This window comes from Charadrius vociferus, unplaced genomic scaffold (assembly GCF_000708025.1).
Source record: "Charadrius vociferus isolate BGI_N301 unplaced genomic scaffold, ASM70802v2 scaffold97, whole genome shotgun sequence".
NCBI classification, from domain to species: domain Eukaryota; kingdom Metazoa; phylum Chordata; class Aves; order Charadriiformes; family Charadriidae; genus Charadrius; species Charadrius vociferus.
The window spans coordinates 2,284,495-2,307,235 of record NW_009649316.1 but is presented as its reverse complement, the minus strand read 5'-3'; the positions used below and the strand labels follow the sequence as shown (position 1 = coordinate 2,307,235).

General features: G+C 42.1%; 1 protein-coding gene across 1 annotated transcript in view; it reads left to right on the top strand.

Annotated features, from left to right (window-relative positions):
• HECW1 (HECT, C2 and WW domain containing E3 ubiquitin protein ligase 1) overlaps positions 1–22,741 on the top strand; it is a 185,124-nt gene that overhangs the window by 150,938 nt on the left and 11,445 nt on the right. Inside the window, exons 22-24 of the mRNA XM_009889422.1 lie at positions 15,106–15,204; positions 16,596–16,725; positions 20,808–20,954. Coding sequence (XP_009887724.1) covers positions 15,106–15,204; positions 16,596–16,725; positions 20,808–20,954 — 376 coding nt within the window. The remainder of the gene's footprint in view (positions 1–15,105; positions 15,205–16,595; positions 16,726–20,807; positions 20,955–22,741) is intronic.

Sequence of the window (22,741 nt, the reverse complement as noted above, 5' to 3'; positions counted from 1 at the left end):
CTTTTCCCCTGGCCTAAAAGTTATAGTTCTGCCCCTGTTAATGGTTTATTTCATGCTTTGCTCTTTGTACAAACAGCATTCCGAGTCCAAAATGAGCACATCAAAGCACAGAGTAGTTGTATGTGTGCCAAGTTAAGAAAGAGACATAATGACTGGAAAATATTTCTCATTTATGGAGAAACTGAGATTTAACACCTTTCCTGCAAGCATCTATTGAGTAAGACTTTTTCCTTCAGTTAACATATGTGCCTGCTGAACACACAAAAAAAAAGATATCACACATTTTCAAACTTTAAAGAATTATTTTAAATCCCCCTGTATCTGAAGGGACACAGTTGTATCTCTCTAGAGCTAAGAAGATTGATGATACACATTTTTATCTGCATGCCACAGGATGTACCCAAAGCTCATAGCCAGAAGAATTGCTTTTAATCCATGCCGATAATGAACCATTCTATCTGATCTAGGTGACATATCTAGCTCTTTGCCTGGATATTTGAAAACATATTTTAAAATAATGTTTACACCCCCTCTTAATGTAGTTTGCCCTTCTCCACATAAGTGGGCAAAATATAGTGGCAGCTGCTATATATTATTTCAGTGAAAAGCCCAGAAATAATATTCTTGTCTTTGCTGTACTCTGATGTAGGGTGAGTGACTGAAGAATCCTTCTTGAGTTTTGCTCAATATGCTGGGAGACAGAGTAGTGAGGAATATTAAATGGTTCTGTCACAACCTCACGCAAAGTTAGAGGTGTAATATTCAGTACAGCTCTGTAATACTGAGTTCTTGCATACTAATAAATGGCTCCCTGTAGCTTGTCACATTAGCATCTCACTTTCCTCCCTGCTGACAGTTCTTTGAAAGATTTTAGCCTGACTTTCAGTTCCTTGCAGCATTGAAGCACTGCGGTCCAGGATGCCCGATATTACAGGATATACAGAGATACATTTTCACTGGGGTGAAAAATGTTTCTGTCTCCGATTTGAATACCTGAGGTTTGATTGGATATTGTAGTTCTCATTTTCACCATCAATAAATAAATAAATAAAAGGTTGGATGGGTAAATCAGCCCTGAGAGAAAAAAAGTCCTGACACATAATAGATGGTGGAAATGTGTTTCTGAATTCTGGGAACAAAACATCTAGTTCCAGAGTTTGCGTAGTCTCAAATCCTTGTGTGGGTCACAGATTACTCTCCCTGTCTTCTTCATGGTGCATTTGCAAGAGGTCTAGAAAATTGCTGGTATCAGTTCACTGCATCTCATTCACTCTGTATTGTAACAGAATGATTTGTCTAATGATGCTGTGGTACACTGTGGTTTTCCTCAGGTCTTCATTTTGTCTATAGTTTTCCATAGGATTTCCCTACTCAGCTCTAGCTAAACAAAATGGTAAACTGGATGTTTCTGTGATGATTTCTGTATCATTTTCACCAAACATGCAGAGTATCAACTCTATGCTGTTTCATTGTTCATGTGGCTACCAATTTCAGATGTTTATGAATTGGTTGTCATTATAATATCACGTAAGGAGTTCTACTTCTTAGAATAAAGGAATTCTCAGTGTTTTCTTGTGAACTTTCCCTCCCTGCTGTGAGTACTTAATCTGATAGTGACAACAAAAGTTCTGTTGTCTTTTTAGTTCACAAAACACCGTCTTCACAAACTGCTGTCGGGTGGAAATGCAGTTTCTCTTTTTCACGTCTGCTGAGTGGGCCGGAGTTTTCCTTCACAGCAGTCCCGTCCCCAGTAGTAATCCAGTAAGATAATGTAACGCACCCGCCTTTGAGAGACAGCACTGTACTCATGGCACCGTCATCTACACCAGACTTTTTGTCCCCAGATCACTTGCCTGGTCTTTTATCTGACTCGCCCCAGCAATCCTTTTCACATCATCTAATTTTGAATTTTTCGTTCATTGCATCTTTGTAAATGTAGAACCACAGCCAGAAATGGGAAAAGAAGCCCAGTTTCTTCATAGAAGACCAGATGGCCTAGACAGATAAAATCATTCACAGACATTCATTTGGAGATCTGAGGGATGCTAACTTGAAACATCTTTTTCTGTGTTTTCATAGCAAATTAATGACAGCTTGTTTTTTTAACAATTAGGCAGTTGCGGACCTTGCTGTGACATTTATGCAGCCAGAGAGCAGTACCCCAGTGTCACAGTTATCTTAGAGGTATTTACAGCTTGCTAATCATACTTAGCATTCTGTATCCAACTCACAAAAGTCGTGTTGTGTTTTGTTTGTTTGTGTTTCTTTAAAAGAAATTTAATACGTTTACTTAGCAGAACATTATTAGAAAGTTGAAGACTTGTGAGTGAAATGTTTTTGTGCAGAACCCTACTGAAGACCACAAAGATGATGATATATTCAGACCAGGTGGCCCAGAAGCTGTAGCTTGATTCCTGGCTGCAGTGTCCTGATGAACTCCATTAACTTAATGCTCATTAAGAACTGCTTTGAGGCAGGAGTTGCTTCGCTCGGTACCCACACTTAGCCTTTCTTTCTGCTCTCCAGTACCCCTCGTATTCTTGTCCGTGCTGCTGAAGAGAGTCAGACAGAAAACTTGCATGTATTTCTACATTGTATTCTACAGGCAGACGCAAGCCTGTTGCGCCCACTCTCCATGCGGACACAAACTCGCTTTCCCTGCGCTCCAGGCCAACTGACGTGGTTACTGCAGCACTGAGCTGAGAAAATATATGCTGCCTCCCATCAGGGCTGATTACTTCAGGCTTGGCGCTGCCTCGGTTGCTTTTACGTGCTCTGGCAAGCTTGGCACATGGGTAGAGCAAGCTCCCTTTGCCTGCGCAGTGCTGTGTGGGTATACCCCCGGCCAAACTCTGACCTTCTCTTTTATTTGTTTCATGTAAATGAGAAACCACATAGCCATCACTATCCGTCTCAGGCATGCCAAAGAATGCAGGGTGTTGTTTTTCCCATTTTTTGTTTTAATAAACCCAAGAAGAACCAAGAGTGTTGCAACCTCAGCTGTCCTTTCTCCTTAGAGAGCTTGCTTGATTTTCTTAACCCAATTTCCTTAGGAGTTGTGCCTTGTGCAGTTGCCCTGCCTATCCATCAGACAGTTTCCCGATCAGTTTGAGACCTATTTGGCAGGAAGGTAAACATCTCAAAGATACTAATTTCCTAAAAGCTTTGCGAAACTTGTGGCTGGGTGAGGGCAGGCTGGTGAGCTCAACAGTTAATCTGCTCCATTTGGCCTCTCGACTGGCCAGTTAGGAATGGGCAAGCTGACAGGTCCCTCACAGGCGCAAACGGTGAACCAGCTATATCAGCTTGCTCGGTAGCTTGAGGATGCGAGGGAGAGCTGTGACAACTCAGGGGAGGCAGAAGGGAGGAACTGGAGATACGCCAAAGTGTGGGAAGTGCTAGCAGAGATGCGTAGGAGGAACTGGAGCTATTGCAGTTGTGGTAGTGTAGGGCCATCGGAGACAGATCTATAGGAGACAAAGCTCCATTAATCCTGCTACATGGAGAATGACTTATTTCAATTAAAGTCTTTTTAAAGAAAGTGACAAATTGCCTCATGACCTAATGGGTTGTACTCAAATGCTGACCAGCTCATTTAGGCACATTCTGTGGCTCTTTATAGAAACAGTGGAGAAATGTAGTCACGGCATCTAAGCAGGAGGTCTGCAAACAGCCATTGCTCCTCTCCGCTGACTGAAAGTAGCTCTGGGGAATATGTAGCCCAAATTACTCATTTATCTCTTTAACGTTTCAACTGTTGTGGCAGGCAACCTACATATGGCCCAATACCTGTTTTATTAAGGGAGTCAGAAACACTGAGTTTGGTTTTGGGCTCATATGGGCCAGTTGTATAGGTCTGTGTTTGGGGGAGGAATGAATTTAGAAGACCAATTTGGCAGCCATCTTGAAGGGAACTGTTTATGCTAAATGCTGAAAAATCATTCTCTTAAAAATCAGATCAGATATAACACCCCAGAGTAGGCATCCAGCAACATCCAGTTGTATCTGAAATTTAGATGATGACCTCTTTGCCTCAGTTTCCATCTGAAGAGATTTCCTATCATGTAATCAACTTGAAATCCATCTGATGTGTACTAATGCTCTGAACTACTTTGAAATTCTCAGATGAAAGGCACCATAGAACACCAAAGCATTTAATGTTACATTACGCTATAAATTTTAATTACTAGCAATATCTTACTTTAAATAAATTATGTTTGCATGAGAAATTTTCAAGCACTATTGTAAATCTTCTGGACAAGAGTAATATTAAAATAAATATGCAGCTGAAATAATTTTATAAGACTTTTTCACTATGTGAAAAGGGTATGTTACTGAAATGCCTTCTTGCTGCTGCACTCTGATCTCGCTCAGTGTCTTCTGTACTTAAGTAAACTTTGATTTTCCTAGTAAGTTTGATGTATGACTATACCACATCAAGCCTGCCTCAACAGCCGGTTAATTATTTATTAAGGGTCAGGAGGAATTGTAAGATTAAAGGCAAACCAAAGCGAAAGAGAAAAAAAAAAAACATTCTCCCTAACTGAGCTTCTACAGCAACCATTTTTTTAAAAAAAAGTTTCTGCTTTATATTTACCTTATTCTTTACTTTCTTTCTCTTACTGGATGATTTTTTCCAAGTTCTTTTGAGAATTTGAATGGCGATATAAAATAGGTTGCAAGAAGATGTCTCTCTTCTTTCTTGCATTTCCCTTCTCTGAATCTCATATTTTCTAGCACTGCTTCCATAATTACAGTTTGGTTGGAGGGAAAGGCTGGTGTTCTGTTTTGCTGTGTTTTTACAAAAGTCTTTTTTTTTCCCCCTCTTGCTTAAGGCCATTTAGTCTTTTGCAACATTGTGGATTAAATTTGGCCAGAGATGGGAGGCTTCACACGAAAATCTCTGTAGCGTCTCCACCTTGCATGTGGTAGAGGAGAAAAGGGTAGAATCCGCACTGTCTCTGAGCATGTAGGCCTGGAGGGAAACATCAGGGTGGGCAGCGATTGTGTGTTTATTTGTAGTAGCGAAAAACTCCCAGGGAGTGATGAATGTCCTCGTATCTCTTGTTCCAGCCGCACTGGAATGGCAAGGCTGAGCTGTCACTGTGAAGTATTGCTCAGACATCTTTGCCCCTCCTTATTTCTCACCGCATTTTATTCCAACTTCGGTGAGGTAAAGAAAAGTCAGTTAGAGCAGGTGCAGAAATTCCCAAGGTACCCTTTTCTATTAGTAAACACAATTCATGCATCAAAAGAAAGACTGCTTGCAGAGCAGAATTGTTTTCAGTAAATAACCCAAATTCATTTTGGATATTTTTGAGTAGAAAAGGCATTTCTCTTTCTGTAGGCCTCTCCCTGGGATATTTTGAAAGTTGGAAATTTCATTTATCCACTGAAAATTATTATTCATTTCAGTATGTTTTGTTAGTGTTACATTAAAATGCAGAAAAATGGAAGATTAAAGTTTCAGTTGATCCGTGAATGTATTTAAAGGGAGAAGGGCAATGTTAAGTTTGTCAGTTTGCCCCAACTTGGGACAGGAGTATTTTTAAAAATCTCAATAAAATTATGGAGGATGAGAAAAATTCTGACCTGTCCCCCCTCTATGAAGAAAAATGCATTTAATAACAGAAATACAGAACCCCAGATTCAGTGTCTTGGGTCTGATTGAAGGAAGCTTTTTACATTGTGACTTGCATTCTGGAAAAGACGGACTGGAAACTGAAATGAATTAATTTCATTGGAAAGATTCATAAAGGAAAAGTCAAAAATTTTCTTGGACTTCTGAACAGCAATGCAAAGGTCCAGGTCTGCTGCATTCTGCATGTTCCCAGGAGACGATCGGAGCTGTCGGTTTGCAGTGGTATTAATAAAAGTTGGAGGTGTTCAATGGTTTGCAAAACAAGGCCTAAAATATACTTTCAAACAACTGGTAGTAAGTCTGAATTTTAGCACACAGATTTCTGAGTTTACTCAGTTGAGGTACCTCATCCCGAGAAGCAGGGAGCGTTAGCTGAATTGCAGCACAGTGCAAACCCAAATGTAGGGCTTCTGGCCCCGGGGTACTAAGTCCACACGGCTCAGCGCTGCAGAAGACCCGTTTGCAGTTAGCTCAAGGATACCTGCATCATGCTTCATCACGGAGCGTAAACATTCCTGGGTGCTTACCTGTGAGCTCATGATGAGCAGTCTCTCTCATGTTTAAGTACCCCAGACAGACTGGAAAGGATGTGCCTCCTTTGACTGAGAATAAGTCAGTTCTTGTGGCTTCAGTGTTTGTAGTTAGCCATTGAAGGAAAATGTGCAGTCATTTGGCTTGTGCTTTTATGGCTCTCTTGTCTGGCAGATGACTCAATCTATGGATTTTCCCCTGTAGCTTGACTAGTTTGTTTCAACACATGGCAAAGCTATGGAAAGCAAACATAAATCATGCCATGTATAAAACTTTACTAATTCATAGGTTTACAAAGTGTGTGTCCCCCCCAGCTTTTCCAAAAGGTTTGACTGAAAAATCGAAATCTCTCAAAATGTTCTTCTGCTGGCTTAAAAAAACAACCCATATGCATCAGACTGAGTTGGTCCATAAGGAGCGGAACGTAAACTAGAGCTTGCATATCATTGCACAAAATTGCATATCGTTTTATAGAAGGTAAGAAAGTAAAAAATGTCAAATAGACTAAACAACTAAAATAGAGGTGGGACTCAGAGGACTGTGATTCCATTGCTGTCTCTACCACTTGTTTTCTGGATAGCGTGAGATAAGTACTTTTATACTTAAGTTTTGTCATTTGTCAAATGAAATATTGGCACTGATCTCCTCTGGAAGCTGCTTTGAAATCTGCCAGTGAAAAATACAGCCCAGGATCTGGGAATCACAAAATGTAGAGGTTTGTAGTCTTCTAGCCAGTAGTTCATACCTCAGTCTGCATCTCCTCTGCAGTTACTGGGCCAAACTGGAGGAGAGCTTGCCAACAGTCTTACAGGCCAGGGTGTTTTATCCATTGTACCAGCAAGAGAAGCTAAACCCTGCAAGCAGCCCGGTTTCTGATGAAGGTTAGTCATGTTTGTGCTGCCATATTTTGCCCAGGGTCCTCCCAGAGGAGGATGGTTGTATGGTATGGTCCATGAGGCTGATAACTCTGCAAGCAGAGACAGCCACTCCAGCACTCGGCCACACACCTCCTCTCCTCCTCCAAAACACTGCATTCGTGGAACTTCTTTGTGATGGGTAAAATGATGCATAGCACAGATTTCTTGTTATAGAGAGACCATCTGGTTTATTAGCCTCCTTATTAGTTTGAAGACAGAACTGGAAATCAATTCTCCATTTCTTGTGCCTGGAGTCTCTGGTGCTCAGACAACCCATGACACCAAGGCTGGCCTGCCTGTGATGACTCCGGGCAGTGGAAGTCCCAGAGACGGATTTTCTCAGTTCTGTATCTGCAGTAATAACCTCTGACACAGCTCAGCTGAGGTGCAAGGAGCCAACGCAGCTACCTCGGCCTACTATCTTGGATGCAGCGATGTGCAAATGCAGCTGTAACTGTTTCACTGTGTGAGCATTCACCTGGAGCTGCTGTGTGCTTGAACTAAGGAGTCCTCCCGAAAGTAGCTGTTTGATAGATTGTGTTTAGAGAAACCTGAGGGGATGCTGTGAATTTCTCTTATCTACATTATCTTTGCCCCTCATTTTTCTGCATAAAGCAGAATAGCCTGCAGCTTTCCTGATAAAAGCGTGCTTTTTTCTCTGTGGCACAACTAGTCTTTTAACCTTTTCCTGACAGTTCTTTTGTGGTGGGTATAGCCACGATATAAGGAAGATGAAAAGACATTTTGAGTGAAAATGCAACATAGCTAGGTTAGAGACAAGGGAAAGACACAAAGGATTTGATGAGGTTAAATAAAGAAGCAATAAGGTTTGCATTATCTCATTGTTTTTCAGTTACTGGTAAATCAAGCTTGAGGACTGGTATGCGGTTTAGTTGCTAATTCAGGGTACATAGGCTCCAGAGATTTAGAAGGACATGGATAGTTCACGTTTTCATCATGTGTAAGCAATAGCTCTTTTTCATGTGGTTACTCTTTAGTACTGAGAAACAGAAATGTTGTGTTACATTTGCAGATAGATCCAGAAAATAAAAGTAGTTCAAGCGCTTGTTGGAATGTCAGTATTACACTGGCCTTTTGCAGCAGAAAATATATGCACAATTTAGCGATAAACTGAGAGGGTTGACTCGCATAAAGACGTTCATCATATGAAACTCAGGTGCCCAACAAAAGTGAAAATACCTGAAGGAAGGCTGGCAAGAGAAGGCTCGCTCCTGTAGACCTTCACCTGAAGAGAATTACCAGTTTGAAGCCTAATGGAATTTTTTTTGCACCAGGTTGCTTTTCTCTCTGAAAAACACTTTTCATCCTTTTTTTCTTTTCTTGTTTAATTTCAGTTCTTGGGTGATGTGCATATATTTCACACATCTCTGAACGCCCTCTTTGTATTGTACGACAATCTGCAAGCAGGCCTGCTGGACTCTTCCACTTTCCATACACTTTACAATCGGGGCTACTTAAGAAAGTCCAGTGCTTTCTTAAATAAGTGTTACAAATTTCCTTTAAAATATAATTAAATCTCATAAGTTTTACAGGAATAGTTAGACAGAGTATTATCAAAGAGGGGTTCATGGAATACGCTCTTTCATCTTTCCATGCCTGAACAAAATGCCTTGGCTCCGAGTAGAACATATCCTCTATGAAGTCCCAGTAACATTTGCAGGGGCTGCAGGGGTAAATCCCTGTAGTCTGTAACTATTTAACATCCATCAGTTTCCAGGCTGGAAATCTGCACAAACGGTTGCTCCATGTCAGCAGTCCTTAATGTTTCCTTTCAGTTTTAATTTGGAAAATGGATTGAAAATGAAGCTTATCTGACAGAATTTTCCACGGTTTCATAGTGAGGAAGTATGGAGATTCCCCTTAAAATCTCAGCAACTGTCTGAAAACCTGGAATAAATTTTGACCATATATGAGATAAGATGCATTTCAGTATTTGAAACATAACTCAAAGGAGGTTAAACAGAAAACAACAACAAAAGTTGGTCAGGTGGGTCATTACCATTGCTTCGGAAGAAGTGTGTGGGGATCCAGAGGAAGTTCTCAGGTGGGATGCCAGTGTGGTTAGGTATTAGAAGAGGTGGGATAAGTCCTCAGCGCCCAACATTGGAAGATGCTGCATATGGGTGACCCAGCATTGTATCTTTGTCTCTCTCAGAATTCCTCAGGTTAGAGATGGATATAAGAAAAGAAAACAAGCCGACAGTAATCTTATTACTCCTTATATTGGAATTCTCCTCCAGGACTAATTTAGGAATTATTTTATCTTTTCTCTTTAATGTGCCGAGAGCTTGTGGACTTTTGTCTCCTGGCCTTTGTAAGAGCCATTCCTTTCATATTAATGACACATGAGCTCATCAGATTCCTGAACTGAAGAGGCATCGTGCTGGAATGCCACAGCGTCCACCTCTGAGCCTGCAGATATGCAGAGCAAATTTGCCACAACACCAAATGACACGGTGGCAAAGAGGCGGTCTGCAAAGTTTGCAGATGCAAGTCGGATAAACAGAACGGCATTAGCTATCCCAGCCTGCATGGCTAACCTTCCTGACAAGAGATCCCTTCACGTCATCACATTAGTCCGTTCAAACATTCTGTCATTTATGTGAGTAGGGGTTAAATATGCACACCAAAGAAAGGTATTTGTTAATGAAGGCTGATAGAGGTGTGGATTTGATCCACTGCCAAGGTTTTGTAAAGATGATCTGATCCTACTGCGAGGTTATTGCTCTGTAGATGTAGCTCATTACAGCACATGTTGATCATGTCCTGCACTGAGCCAACACAAGGATACGTGCTACTAGCATATAGACACACGCCTCTGGGGCATATGCCTCATGAGGTTGAACAAGTCCAAGTGCAGGGTCTTGCACCTGGGTCGGGGCAGCCCCTGGTATCAATACAGGCTGGGGGATGAAGAGATTAAGAGCGGCCCTGCCAAGAAGGACTTGGGGTACTGGTGGATGAAAAGCTGGATATGAGCCGACAATGTGTGCTTGCAGCCCAGAAGGCCAACTGTATCTTGCACTGCATCAAAAGAACCATGGCCAGCAGGTCGAGGGAGCCGATTCTGCCCCTCTGCTCCTCTCTGGTGAGACCACACCTGGAGTACTGCATCCCGCTCTGGGGCCCTCAGTCCAAGAAAGACATGAACCTGTTGGAGTGGGTCCAGAGGAGGGCTACGAAGATGATCAGAGGGATGGAACACCTCTTCTGTGAAGACAGGCTTAGAGAGTTGGGGTTGTTCAGCCTGGAGAAGAGAAGGCACTGGGGAGACCTTATTGCAGCCTTCCAGTACTTAAAGGGGGCTTTTAAGAAAGATGGGGCAGACTTTTTAGCAGGGCCTGTTGCAAGGGGTAATGGTTTGAAACTAAAAGAGGGTAGATTTAGACTAGATATAAGGTCAATTTTTTTTCTCTGAGGGTGGTGAAACCCTGGAACATGTTGCCCAAAGAGGTGGTAGATGCCCCATCCCTGGAAACATTCAAGGTCAGGTTGGACAAGGCTCTGAGCAACCTGATCTAGTTGAAGATGTCCCTGCTCATTGCAGGGGATTTGGACTGGGTGACCTTTAAAGGTCCCTTCCAACCCAAACTATTCTATGAAAACAAGCTATACCAGAACCTCAGCAACCCACAATGCCCGATTTCCTACAAATTTGGGTTTCATGACTGAATTCTCTGTTATCTAACAAGATGCGTGTTCAGAGTGAAGCCCTTCCCATGACTGGGCCCTTCTAAATACTTTTCCATTTTTAGATTCTCTGGTATCCGATAATGGTTGAGATTAGGTCCAGTCTCTCCCACTGTGGGAAGACTAATAGGATCTCCAGCTGCATCCACCTGCCAAATATCATTCTCCCTTAGAATAGCTGCCAAGGGCAGAAATCCTGTACCGCAGTGCAGCCTCATTTGTTCAGCTTGTCTTTCAGATGGCCAAAAGTTCATCTGCACAATTAAACAGTCAAAAGCTTTAAAAACTGGTGCAGCAGGATGTGTAAATTTGTCTTACAGATGAAAGCTAGTTTTCAGTAGTCTCATGAAAGGAAAATGACATTTTCAAATTTGATGTGAACCATATTATATTCATCTCTCTTGAGCCCTTCTCTGAATATTTTTTCACAAGCTTCTGAATCAAGGGCACGCTTGAACCCAGCTGATGTGTTTGAGTGAGATAAGGTTTGCAAGATTTTCAGTCTTTTTAATCCCATCAGGTGCTTCCTTTATTTAGGATTTAAAGTTTCTCCTACAATAGCCAATTTAACCCACAAGGCGTGGTTACCAAAGCATCCCCTATAGAATGATAAAAAACATTCTTCCCCTGTACACCTAGATTACAGTTTTGTCGAGGTACATCATTCTCCATCTAAATCCAAGGAAGGGCTGTCTTACAAAGTAGAGCTGTGTTAGTTCAACCAGTTAAGAGAGCACCCTGTAACAAAGGGTCATTATGGGTCCTGCCTTAATCTGCTGCTATATGATAAAGACCAGAGTAAATTAAATTTCCTGTGACTCACCTGCAATTGGAGGAAAATTTATTGCTTAGTCGCTACTACAGCATATGGATTTGTCTCTCCCTGTGTACACAGACATGCAGTAAGTATGCAGAGAGTCCCACTGAGGAGAACGAGCCTGTTGTTTTGCAACAGGCTGTTGTGGAAACAGGCTGTTTCGGGGGCACCTGCAGCCTCCAGAAGGAAAAAGGGAGTGAGCTGCATAGTGTGGAAACTTCTGCAAATGGGTCAAATAGTAGTGTTAAAAACCAGAAAGCAGGTGCATACAATGTCCTTTTTTGAGTGGACGAACGGTGTCTATAGGCAAGCAAACCAGAACAGCTTTCCTGCTCATTAATTCTGTCTCTTATTCCACCATTTCCTGTTCATTAACTCCCTCCTGCATTTCCCCTCTGTACTGGAGCACATTACTCAGACTCAATCATTGTCTCCAAAAGGGAAGGGTGTTGAAAGAAAGGACCAGAGCAAGACCTAGCATTCCCCACCTCTCCCAAGCTATCTTTCCTGCTAGAAAGAAGTCGAACAAGCGTTTTATACTTCCTTGGAAAGACAAATGTAAGTCAGGTTTAAGGAAGGTATGTGCCCTCCAGTCAGGATTTACCTTTGTGCTGCTTATTCTGTCAAGAAAACTTGTTTTTTTTTCTGAAGGGACTGTCTCACCCACCTCTGCATCTCACCCATGCTCTAAATCCTTCAGGATGAAATAATGACAAAAGTCTGGTTTTGTTTTACCTGGCTTTTGTAAGGAGGACAGTTTGTTTCTTGTTGCTTTTTTGTAAGTTTTGATATATTTTAAGTGGGACTGTTATGCTTGGCTGATTGTGGTGGCAGCTTGATGGACAGCATGGACACACATGCAGATAGACTGTGTAGTTGTCCTCTGAGGACAGTAGCAAATGCCTCCCTTTTGACAGGTATCCATTGACTTACCAGAGTCCGTGTTTCTCAGTGTACTTCTGGACCACAGGGGTGCCAGCTGTGGTCCCAGGCTCTGTCCAGAACAGACAAAGGGCCAAAGGACCTTCTCTTACACCACTCAGATCAGAGAGTCCGGTATAGGGAGCCTCTGCAGAGAAACCAAAGCTGCGTGCAGGAAAGGAAGGATTTGTGGGATGGAGAGCTCACATGCTTTGGCCACAAAGCACTGTGTCTGCTGGGGTGATGTGGACCTGCCAAGAAATATAGACTGCAATGTAGCTTTTTTATCCATTGTATCAACAGGCACCAGGAATGGCAATGTCTTGTTAATTATTTCATCTCCTTTATCCAGACCAGTTAGTACCAGATTTGTTTTCCTACACAGTACCATTGCAAGGGCTGGGGCTGTGGAACCACAGCCAGGCCCACAGTTTGAGGGAGCCCTGGTGCGTCCCAGAGGGCTGCAAGTGCAAGGCCAGACCGAAGGACCGCACAACGTAGAGTTCCTCTGCCCGTTTGCTTAGGCTGACCCATCGGACTTAGTCCTTTCACGCAGAAACACTGCCCGTGACCTTTGGGTGGTTTGATACAGTTCTGCCATAAGGCATTGATTCAAATTAAACTCTCCATTAACGGCTACCATAACACGCGCTTGTGATTGTAAACACCTTGATGTATGTGCACTACCCTTTCACGTCAGCTTTGCATTAATGCCCTCAAAGCCATGTGGAGGTACAGAAGTGATACAAGCAGCGAGGAGAGAACTGACGCTGTTCACACGTTCAAGCAATTTCTTAGCAGAAACAGCACTCCCAAATCCCTGAGACTTTTCTTGGTGATTTACTTCCAGCTTTACTTTATTCCAGATTTACTCCTGCCTGCCCAGCCCTGCACAGTTGAGTAGCCGCGGGATGAGCATTGTGGTGAGGAACACTCAGCACTCATAGGATTTTCATTCAGCGTCGGCTTTCAAAATGTATAGGGATGGATGGGGGAGGGAGGGCGGTGAAGAACAAACCCAAAAAAGCCGACATGCGTTATTTAGGACAAACGGACTTGATTATAGATCCTGAAGGTGCTATAAAACTGATGGATTACAGGCTCAGTATTTCTGGGGTTTGAGCTGTCTGGCTTCCACTGTACTTTCATTGTGTCAGCTCCCCCTCTTTTCATTGCCTTTTACTGGAAACATTGCACCGGAGCGCAAGTGAAGTGAAGCAGGTCCTAACTAGACCCAACAGCTGCCTTTTGTTGCTGCTGTGGAAACAGCTGTAAGGAGGTAATATAATCACTCTTCTGTTACCAGTCAGCTGCATATCATAAGCACCTTTCTTGGATGCAGGGGACCCGGAGGCAGCTCCTGTGGTGATGTAAATGCTAATTGGGCCCACAGCATGCTATTTTGTGCCCCATTTGACATACTAAGCACTTGTTGTTCTGTCCCATGAGCATAAAGTTGACTGAACAGATACTCTGTGCTGCTTTTATTACAATGAGACTCATGTTTCATTCATATGCAGGAGGGGTCTTTGCACTGGTTCCTGTAGCGGAAGGAATGGTTTCTCAGCTTTTTGATCTGTTTCTCATCTTTTGTGCAATAAAACTTTACTGTGATGTCAGTCAGCTCAGGCTTGGAGTGCTCGTACTTGGGATGTTGGATTTTTTTCTTTTCCTTCTTTACAAATAAGTAAGTTTTGGATGGGTGATGGGGGTTGTTTTTACAAAAACCAAACTCACCTGGACTCACACCAGTTCTGTATTTTTCTGCCTAAGATTACTGATGTAAAACCAAATTTGATGGAATAATAGCTAATAAGTCATAGAAGAAATCACAGAAAGAAAAATTTAACAGCTTATCATCCCAGGTCATAGATTGTAATGGACGGGGTACTATTTGAGTGTGCTTGGAGCGGGACTAGAGGTTGTTGTTCTTGGAAAACAGAAACAAACACAAAAGTATGTAAATAGTGAAGACAGCTGAGCATCAGCATTAAGAAAGTGGTCTGGGGACAGCTTGCCTGAGCTTTAGATACTGATTTTAATATGTATTCTTGGTCACAACAGTTTGTGACCATTTGAACTTTAGTTTCCCCCTATAAAGTCAACTCGCGACCCTTTTAAAGTACTTTAAAGCCCCAGCTTGGAAAGTGTTGTAAGCAGTCAGAAACTGGATATACTGATTCACCAAATATCCCTTGCAGCTGTTTTGATAGTATGTTTTCTGCTGAGGTGAGGTGGAGTATTACAGTATTTCACTGCCTAAATATTGCATTTGATGGAGTCAGTCTGTATCAGAATATTCAACTAAAGATCACAGAAGGTGAGTCTTCAGAGTGTTTATTGGTTTGGCACAGAAGAGCTGCACGTACGGGTACTGTAAGAGACGGATCAAGAAGAGCCATTATTGATCAGAGGTGCGAGGGGTGCTGTTAGGTATCTGCTCAGAAAAAAAGAAATAACTGAATGAATGTAAGAAACATTGAAAGTCAGAAACAAAGAACAATTGCTATCTGTGTAAGTTTGTGTTGAATGTCTCTAGTTCATTTGTTCTGCATTTTATATCCCAGGTTCAGGTTCAGCGGTCGTATTCTTGGCCTTGCTCTCATCCATCAGTACCTTCTTGATGCTTTCTTCACAAGGCCGTTCTACAAAGCACTACTAAGGCTGTAAGTATTAGCATGCAGCCGTGCAGAAACCATGCAGAAACAGTGATCCTGCAGTGAGTTCTGCAGGGACACAGACCCTCGTGGAGCTGCTTTGAGCGCTCTGACCTTCAAGTCCTTTCTGCTGTTGGTTGGTTGGTCTGTGATAGAAAACAAACGTGTTTTAAATTTTTCTTTACTTTGCCCAAGAACTTGCCCTTCATAAATACTGCCTATGTTGATACAAATGCATGATAAGTTGACATTTAGGAAAGTACTGACCCATAATTCCAGAGTTTACTACTGATGAAAAGTTATCAAAGCAATTAAAATGATACATGGAAGACTGCAAAGCATCTTTGATGGAACAAAACAACAACAAGAAAAAAACATTAAGAAAAATACATAATTTCTCATGCCTCACCGGTGAAGTAGGTTTTCATTTTAAACACAACTCAGATGAATTAGGAATGCTAATGTAGATATAAACAATAAATGTTTCATATTGGTCTTCAACTGTCTTTTACACTAGTAAGTGGAAGCTACCAGTAATATATTACTTTCAATGTCAAGTTTATAAGGTTAACTTTAATTGACAATCTGTCCCTCTTTAATTAACAGACTGCAACAAGACAAGGTACATAAAATTTGTAGCAATAAGAAAAGCTGTAAGTAAGAAGTCAAGACTGCAATCAAACAACGAAGAGCAGAATAAAGTTTAGCTGAAATAGTTTATCATTTAGGATGATTCTGAATCAGCAAAGATACTTGTCTTAACAGTCCTTCAAGATCTTTAACGATATTTAATTTTATTTTTTTAACAATGAGTATTGCTGGGATCCCAACACTCATACCTGTATTGTATATGAGCTAGTCTGGAAACAGCCTAAAACCCAGAGCGCTCCCTGCATCCTTATTGCCCCTTTAGGGGACTTGAAACCAGCTGCTCGTAACATCCACCTGCCCTTTCAGCAAACAAGGCCGATTCCATATTAGCAGAAATTTAGGCTGCCTGGTCTGCCTTGTGTCAGTCTCGTGTGCTCACCTTGAGGATGATAGATAGATGGAAGCAGCCAGGCACAACATGGTGGGGCCCATCTGGACTGAAGGTAAGCATGTGCTCTGAAGTGCAGGGCATCCTGAAGATTCACATAAAATCAAGCCCCAGGGGTGCCTTCCAACAGCAAATAGCTCAGGCAGCCAGCAGATTTGGCCTTGAGCCCAGCCACGCGAAGCAGACAGTTGCAGAACTGCTTTAAGAGGGTCTGTGTAACAAAATGTTAACAAAACCAAACGAACACCAGCTTAGATCTTCGACATGAATTTGTTCACAGTCTTAGTAGTAAGTCAGCCTGCCAATAGTCATGGGGTTATATACTCAGCCACGTTTTTTTTTTTTCTTGCCTCGCCATCAGGCCATGTGATTTAAGCGACTTGGAGTACCTGGATGAAGAGTTCCATCAAAGCTTGCAGTGGATGAAGGATAATAACATCACAGATATCCTGGATCTCACCTTCACAGTGAACGAGGAGGTGTTTGGACAGGTGAGCACAGCTATGCAAAACATCTGAAAAGCAAATTTGAAGCTGACAAAGTTGAGCATGATGAACATCTTTCTGTCAGAACAGATCCTTTAGCCTTTCAATAACATTTTCTTCTCCTACCTTCTGTTTCTTTCAAGCCACCTGTTTCAATGCAGATGTTTATTCTTCGGGTGTATAATATAAAATACCAGCCCCCCTACAGGCTTATTGAGCCACACACTGATGAGCATGAGGAATTCTCTGAAGTGGAGTGCAGCTCTTCTCTCCAGGGTGTAGTTCACACAGATGTGGCATTCGGTGAATGCAAGCAATGTAACTTAAAGCTGATGTGACTGAAAGGAATGGGGGGTTAGGAGGGAAGAAAAACATTTGGCAGGTGGTGCAAGACCTGGCAACTCTCACCATTATTTTGTCTGATATCTCCCTGATAGATTCTGTGTTTCTTACTTACCTTGCACCTGCTTAACAACTTGGTATGTACATCCATTTATTATGCTTTCTACCACTCAGCTCTACCTTAGTCAGACAACTCTCTTTAACCTTGCTGATCTGGATAACTGTACCCTAAATAGGGCACAACCCTGGCTTAAGTGGAGACTGGCAACCAGAACAAGTGTTTCCTGTAGGATTCTGTGGCTTGCGCTGAAGCCCTGGTGCTCTTTGCTGTTGTAACCCATGCTAGATTATAACTGTCTCTGGAAAACCTTGAAGAGACCCAAAGAAATATTCAGACCAAGATTAAGGACCTCCAAGGAGATACTGAAAACTAGAGAGAGTGGAGAACCAAGCTCACCAAGTACTGTAGAAGCTCAAGGGATGGAATTTCACTTGCATAAGGAGCAGATACACAGTGTCAACGGGAGCAGAGAGATCAGGTGGAAAGGAAGAGAGTGGCTCTTAACCCCTGAAAATAAAGTTGACAGGAGTTTGCACAGAGCTAGGGGAGAGTTAAAATAGTTGGGGGGGAGGGGTGGAATTCTGGCTCTGAAAGTAAAAGGGCTGCTCCAGTATAAGCTTGAAAGTAACAGAAAGCAAGGAAGACTTCAGGGGATGTTTTCAAAACTGAATTTAGTCTGCTTATAGTACAAGGTCATGACGGATGAGCAGAGTCAAGGGTTGATGAAATGAAAAGGATAAGGCAGAAGAATTGAAGTGAGAAGCTTGTGTAGGAAAGGTAACACTGTTTTTCCACAGACTTAAATGCAGGTTTTTTTCACGGGCTTTGAGCTGAGAGCTTGCATGACATTCATTTGACAGTACAGTGTTTTCCCTGGAAGGTATGGCTATATAAGATTAATACACAAAGACAGACAGAAACATAGAGACATATTAACGAAGGCAGATAAGACAAGTTTGTATTTACATTGGAAGACTACAAAGATGAATAAGAATCTCAGCCTGAATTGCCCCGATGCATCTGAAGGTAACATTTGGCACACTAATTACTTGTTATGCTCTCGCTAGAGAAAAGAGCTAGACAATTACATAGGAGTCTGTTGTGGAAGATAAGAGATGGCTCTAAAGAGAACAGAAAAAAATCACAATCTGTTGTAGATACTGTGATATGAAAGCAAAAGAACACTAAAAGCCAGATTTTTATGCCAGTTCACACATTGTCTAGTACTTTATTTCATACGTACTAGACACTAACCTTGCTAGATCTAGTGATGGGGGAAAAAATGGTTCTTGCTGTGAAATACAACTGTCAGAATCCGAGAGTCCTAAGCACAAGTGAGATTTTCCCCCTTCTGAAATTTGCTAAGTGCTGACAGCAAAATAACGAAGAAATCGCAATAACATTTTATGCTCACAGATGGATCCCAGTTGGAAATTCTTGTATGCCAAGAGTATCTGACCACTTAAATGCCATCTGAGCATTGCTTTGCTGGATACATGTGCAAGTAGAGATCACAGTGGGAACTCTGCTAATATTTGGGAAGCTGGATTTTAAGGGCTGGGTAAGGGAAGCAAGAAATAGTGGCTCTTTGAGAAGCTGTCCAGGAGAAGGGTTACAGCCTTTTTGTCCTATTACCACAATGACTTTATTATGGACCATTCACTGCTACTTTTGTTTTTTTCTTTCTCGTCTCATCTCTGATGTATTTAGCTTTTAAACCTTTAAGGCCAAATCCTCTTTCTTGACACCTTTTCTGTTAGATTTTACTACTGAGGACCTCTAGCCTTCTTGCACATTGGAGCCTGGAGCACTACTGTAACAGCAAAGATACCATGTCAAACCAAGCATCACACGTTTTTACTGGTGGGGACTGGACGCCAGTTTGAGGATTTCGCTTATAAGACTGAGAGAGGTGCCATTTGCTTGTGACCCTAAGTACTTTCTCATGCTTTTACCCAGTAGAAAGTGTTCCTCCAGGCCTGTCTCCAAGCTCTGTATATCTCTATGTAGATAGGGCCTGCCTCCGAGCCTGGTAATTGCTCCAGTCAGGTAAAAGGAACGGGCTAGATAGGTTGAAATGTCTCCTTGCTACTCTGAAACCTGATTCTGAACTCTAGCTGTGGTTAATGCCTCTACGAAAAAGAAATTAAAAATGGGGACATACTGTTATTGATTGTCTACCTCCAATTCTAGATAACTAATTGTATTTGAAATCACATGGATAATGAGAAGGTGAAGAAATCACTAGCATGTCTAGGTGCTTGCGGAAAGTCTTGCAGGAGATTTAGAACATCTGGACTTACGGTCATGGTTAAAGCTAGACAACGTTTAGACGTTAGTTTTGACAGATGTATCTTAATGCTGCATTTTCTTGAAGAATACAGCATGGCAGCTGGGCCAGAGTCTTATCCTCTGGACGATGCAGTGTTGCTTCTATAATGGTGATGCAGTGATTTACATTTGGGAATTTAACCTGAACCAGCTAAGAATTCCTAACTCATTACATCTGACCTTACTTGTTCTTGCTGTTTCTCAACAAAGCTACAGATTAGATGACTCATTGAGTGTTTCCATAATTCATAATGTTACAACAGGTCCCTCAAGCAAAGTGACCTAAATACTATATATGCTGTGTGCTGTTTGTTGGGCTAATAAATAGATAATAATATAAAAAATATGTAAATAATATGAATTATGAATATGTATTCATGCAGCTCATTTACTATCTGTGCTAGACATCATTGTTATAGCAGCAAAAAAATGAAGGAGAGAGCAAAACATTCTTCCTTTTAAATCCACTAGACTGAATGTGAAAATAATTGCAAGATAAATATTCTTTTGTGTCACGTGAGGAGTATGTGCTTGCTGGGTAGAATCTAGATTAATTCTGTAAATCCCTTCTCAATCTTAAGCCTTGGTAACCCAAGACAACTAAATTAACCATTAAAATGCAATGAAATGCCGTAGCTCTTGGTTAAAAAAATAAAAAAGTTATTTACCGTACAAACACTTGTCAGGTTTGGATGGCTGATACAAAACTCTGAATCCCACAGTGATTATATTTGTCATCTGTGCAGGGTGCTATACAGGTCTTGTTTAGTTAGTGTATTGGGAGTATTCATTTCGTGATAATTTTTTTGGCTATTGGCATTTCTGAGTAAAAGCTTTTATTAGCACTTGGGGAAGGGTAACACTTATTGCCTAAGAGACAAGGAGAGATCCCTTCCAGTTGGGAAAGCAGTCTGCCCATTCCAATACTGTGATTGCCTTTCCATCCTGTTGTCTCCCATACTGTTGCTTGGATAATCTACAGCAAATAGCAAGCTGGTACTGTTGTCACCCTCGCTGCAGCTCCTAGCAGGGGAAAGGAGAGAATGAAAAGACGGGCCAGAGTGGCACATTGTACATGACTTACAGATGGTACTCCCTGAATCAATCTTTGCTGGTACAGTTTGGAGTAACCTAAAGGTCAGTCCAGCCTCAGCTGGAGATAAGGCTAGGGCTAGGGCTGAGGGGGGACCCTCCTTATCATTTTTGTTTCTACTGCAAATGGACAAGAGGCCAGGAGTCCAGAACGAGAAATATAGCTGTTATATTTTTCACCTACGTTTTCAAAGTACAACTTAAATTTGAAACACAGTGTGATCCGCACGTTGCTATACCACTATTTATCTTTGTTCTGTAGGTGACAGAGAGAGAGTTGAAATCTGGTGGGGCAAATACAGCAGTGACAGAAAAGAACAAAAAAGAGTACATCGAGAGAATGGTTAAGTGGCGAGTGGAACGAGGAGTGGTTCAGCAAACAGAGGCCCTGGTCCGTGGCTTCTACGAAGTAAGTAACAAAACGATGCTCCCACAGTCTTCCATTCCTCATCTGAATGAGATGACCCCATGGTTAAATTGTGCATCATTGGTACCCTATGAAATAGCTAAACAGACACAGATGGCAAGGAATTGGAGTGCCTGGATCTGTAGAGACAGGGACCTCAGATATGGCATGTTTAGCATCAAGGGAGAAAGGAAGAAATTTGCTTTTCTGAATTGCATATTCTGAATATGATAAAGCATAATGATCAAGAGTTAAGAAAGATACTGCTTTCCATTCACACAGCAAGAAAAGTAGGGATTTACAAATTTTGGTTTACCCTGCTGTGATGCAAAAGAAGATTGTGAAGAATTGTTCACTTCAGTGAAGAGTTGGTGTGACATGCTGTATCTTTAAGGACAAGTTCCAGTAAAGTTGGTCCTAGGATGCAGTCAGCTGTTATCTTACTGGTATTCATGGATGCTGCTCCATTATTGTCCCTGGATTTTGCAAATTTATCTTTGCTGAAGACCTGGATCTGAGAACATCCTTCTAGCAGAGCTGCTACAAGGACTGCCAAAGACTGCATGAAAACCTGTGGCTGTACTGACCAACCCCTGTAGTCACCTGTTCTAGTAACTTATTCTTATCCCCCTTACTAATCATATTCAAACATGTATCTTCCCCTAGCAGCTGTATAATATAAGTAGAAGTTGAGGGCGATCTCGCAGAGGGAAATAAACTGAAAGAATGGCAACCCTGGAAAATAGAACAGCAGATAATGGACATGCAGAATAGTACTGGTAACTGATGGCTCCGAGCAGTCATGCACTGACATTTACTGGGGGTGGAAGCCAGTGAGGATGGCTTTGTAGCTGAGTAGACTTGGTCAGCCCTTTCCTGTAGAAGGGGGTTGGCTAAGTGACTCCATACAGTTTACTAAAGTGTGAATATGGTTCGCTATCTTTTTCTTCCTGTGAATACTGCAGGCCATTACAGCTTTTGGTTTCACATAATGAAGAAAGTGAACCTCAGCTGCATCTTCAGTGGATGAAGACCTGAGGGCACTCCTACACAGTTGTAATCAAATTCCAATACAAAACAAATATGAAATAAATTGTCCATATTACAAGTCTAGTCTTTGACTATCAAAATCACTTGTCAGAATGAATGTAACAATGAAGAACGTTCTGCACAGATTATGTCCTGTCACTTGTATTGTTTCACAGAATCACAGAATGGTCAGGGTTGGAAGGGACCTCTGGAGATCATCTAGTCCAACACCCCCTGCCCGAGCAGGGTCACCTACAGCAGGTTGCACAGGACGGCATCCAGGCAGGTTTTGAATGTCTCCAGACTGGGAGACTCCACCACCTCTCTGGGCAGCCTGTGCCAGTGCTCTGCCACCCTGAAAGTAAAGAAGTTCCTCCTCATGTTAAGATGGAACTTCCTATTTTCAAGCTTGTGCCCATTACCTCTTAGAATCGTAGAATGGTTTAGGTTGGAAAGGACCTTGAGGTTCATCAAGTTCCAGCCTCCCTGCCATGGGCAGGGACACCTCCCACTAGACCAGGTTGCTCAAGGCCACGTCCAGCCTGGCCTTGAACTCCTCCAGGGATGGGGCCTCAACAACTTCTCTGGGCAACCTGTTCCAGTGCCTCACCACCCTCAAAGTGAAAAACTTCATCCTAATGTTTAATCTAAACCTGCCCTCTTCCAGTTTAAAGCCATTCCCCCTCGTCCTATCACTACATGCCCTAGTAAAAAGTCCTTCCCCAGCTCTCCTGTAGGCCCCCTTTAGGTACTGGAAGGCC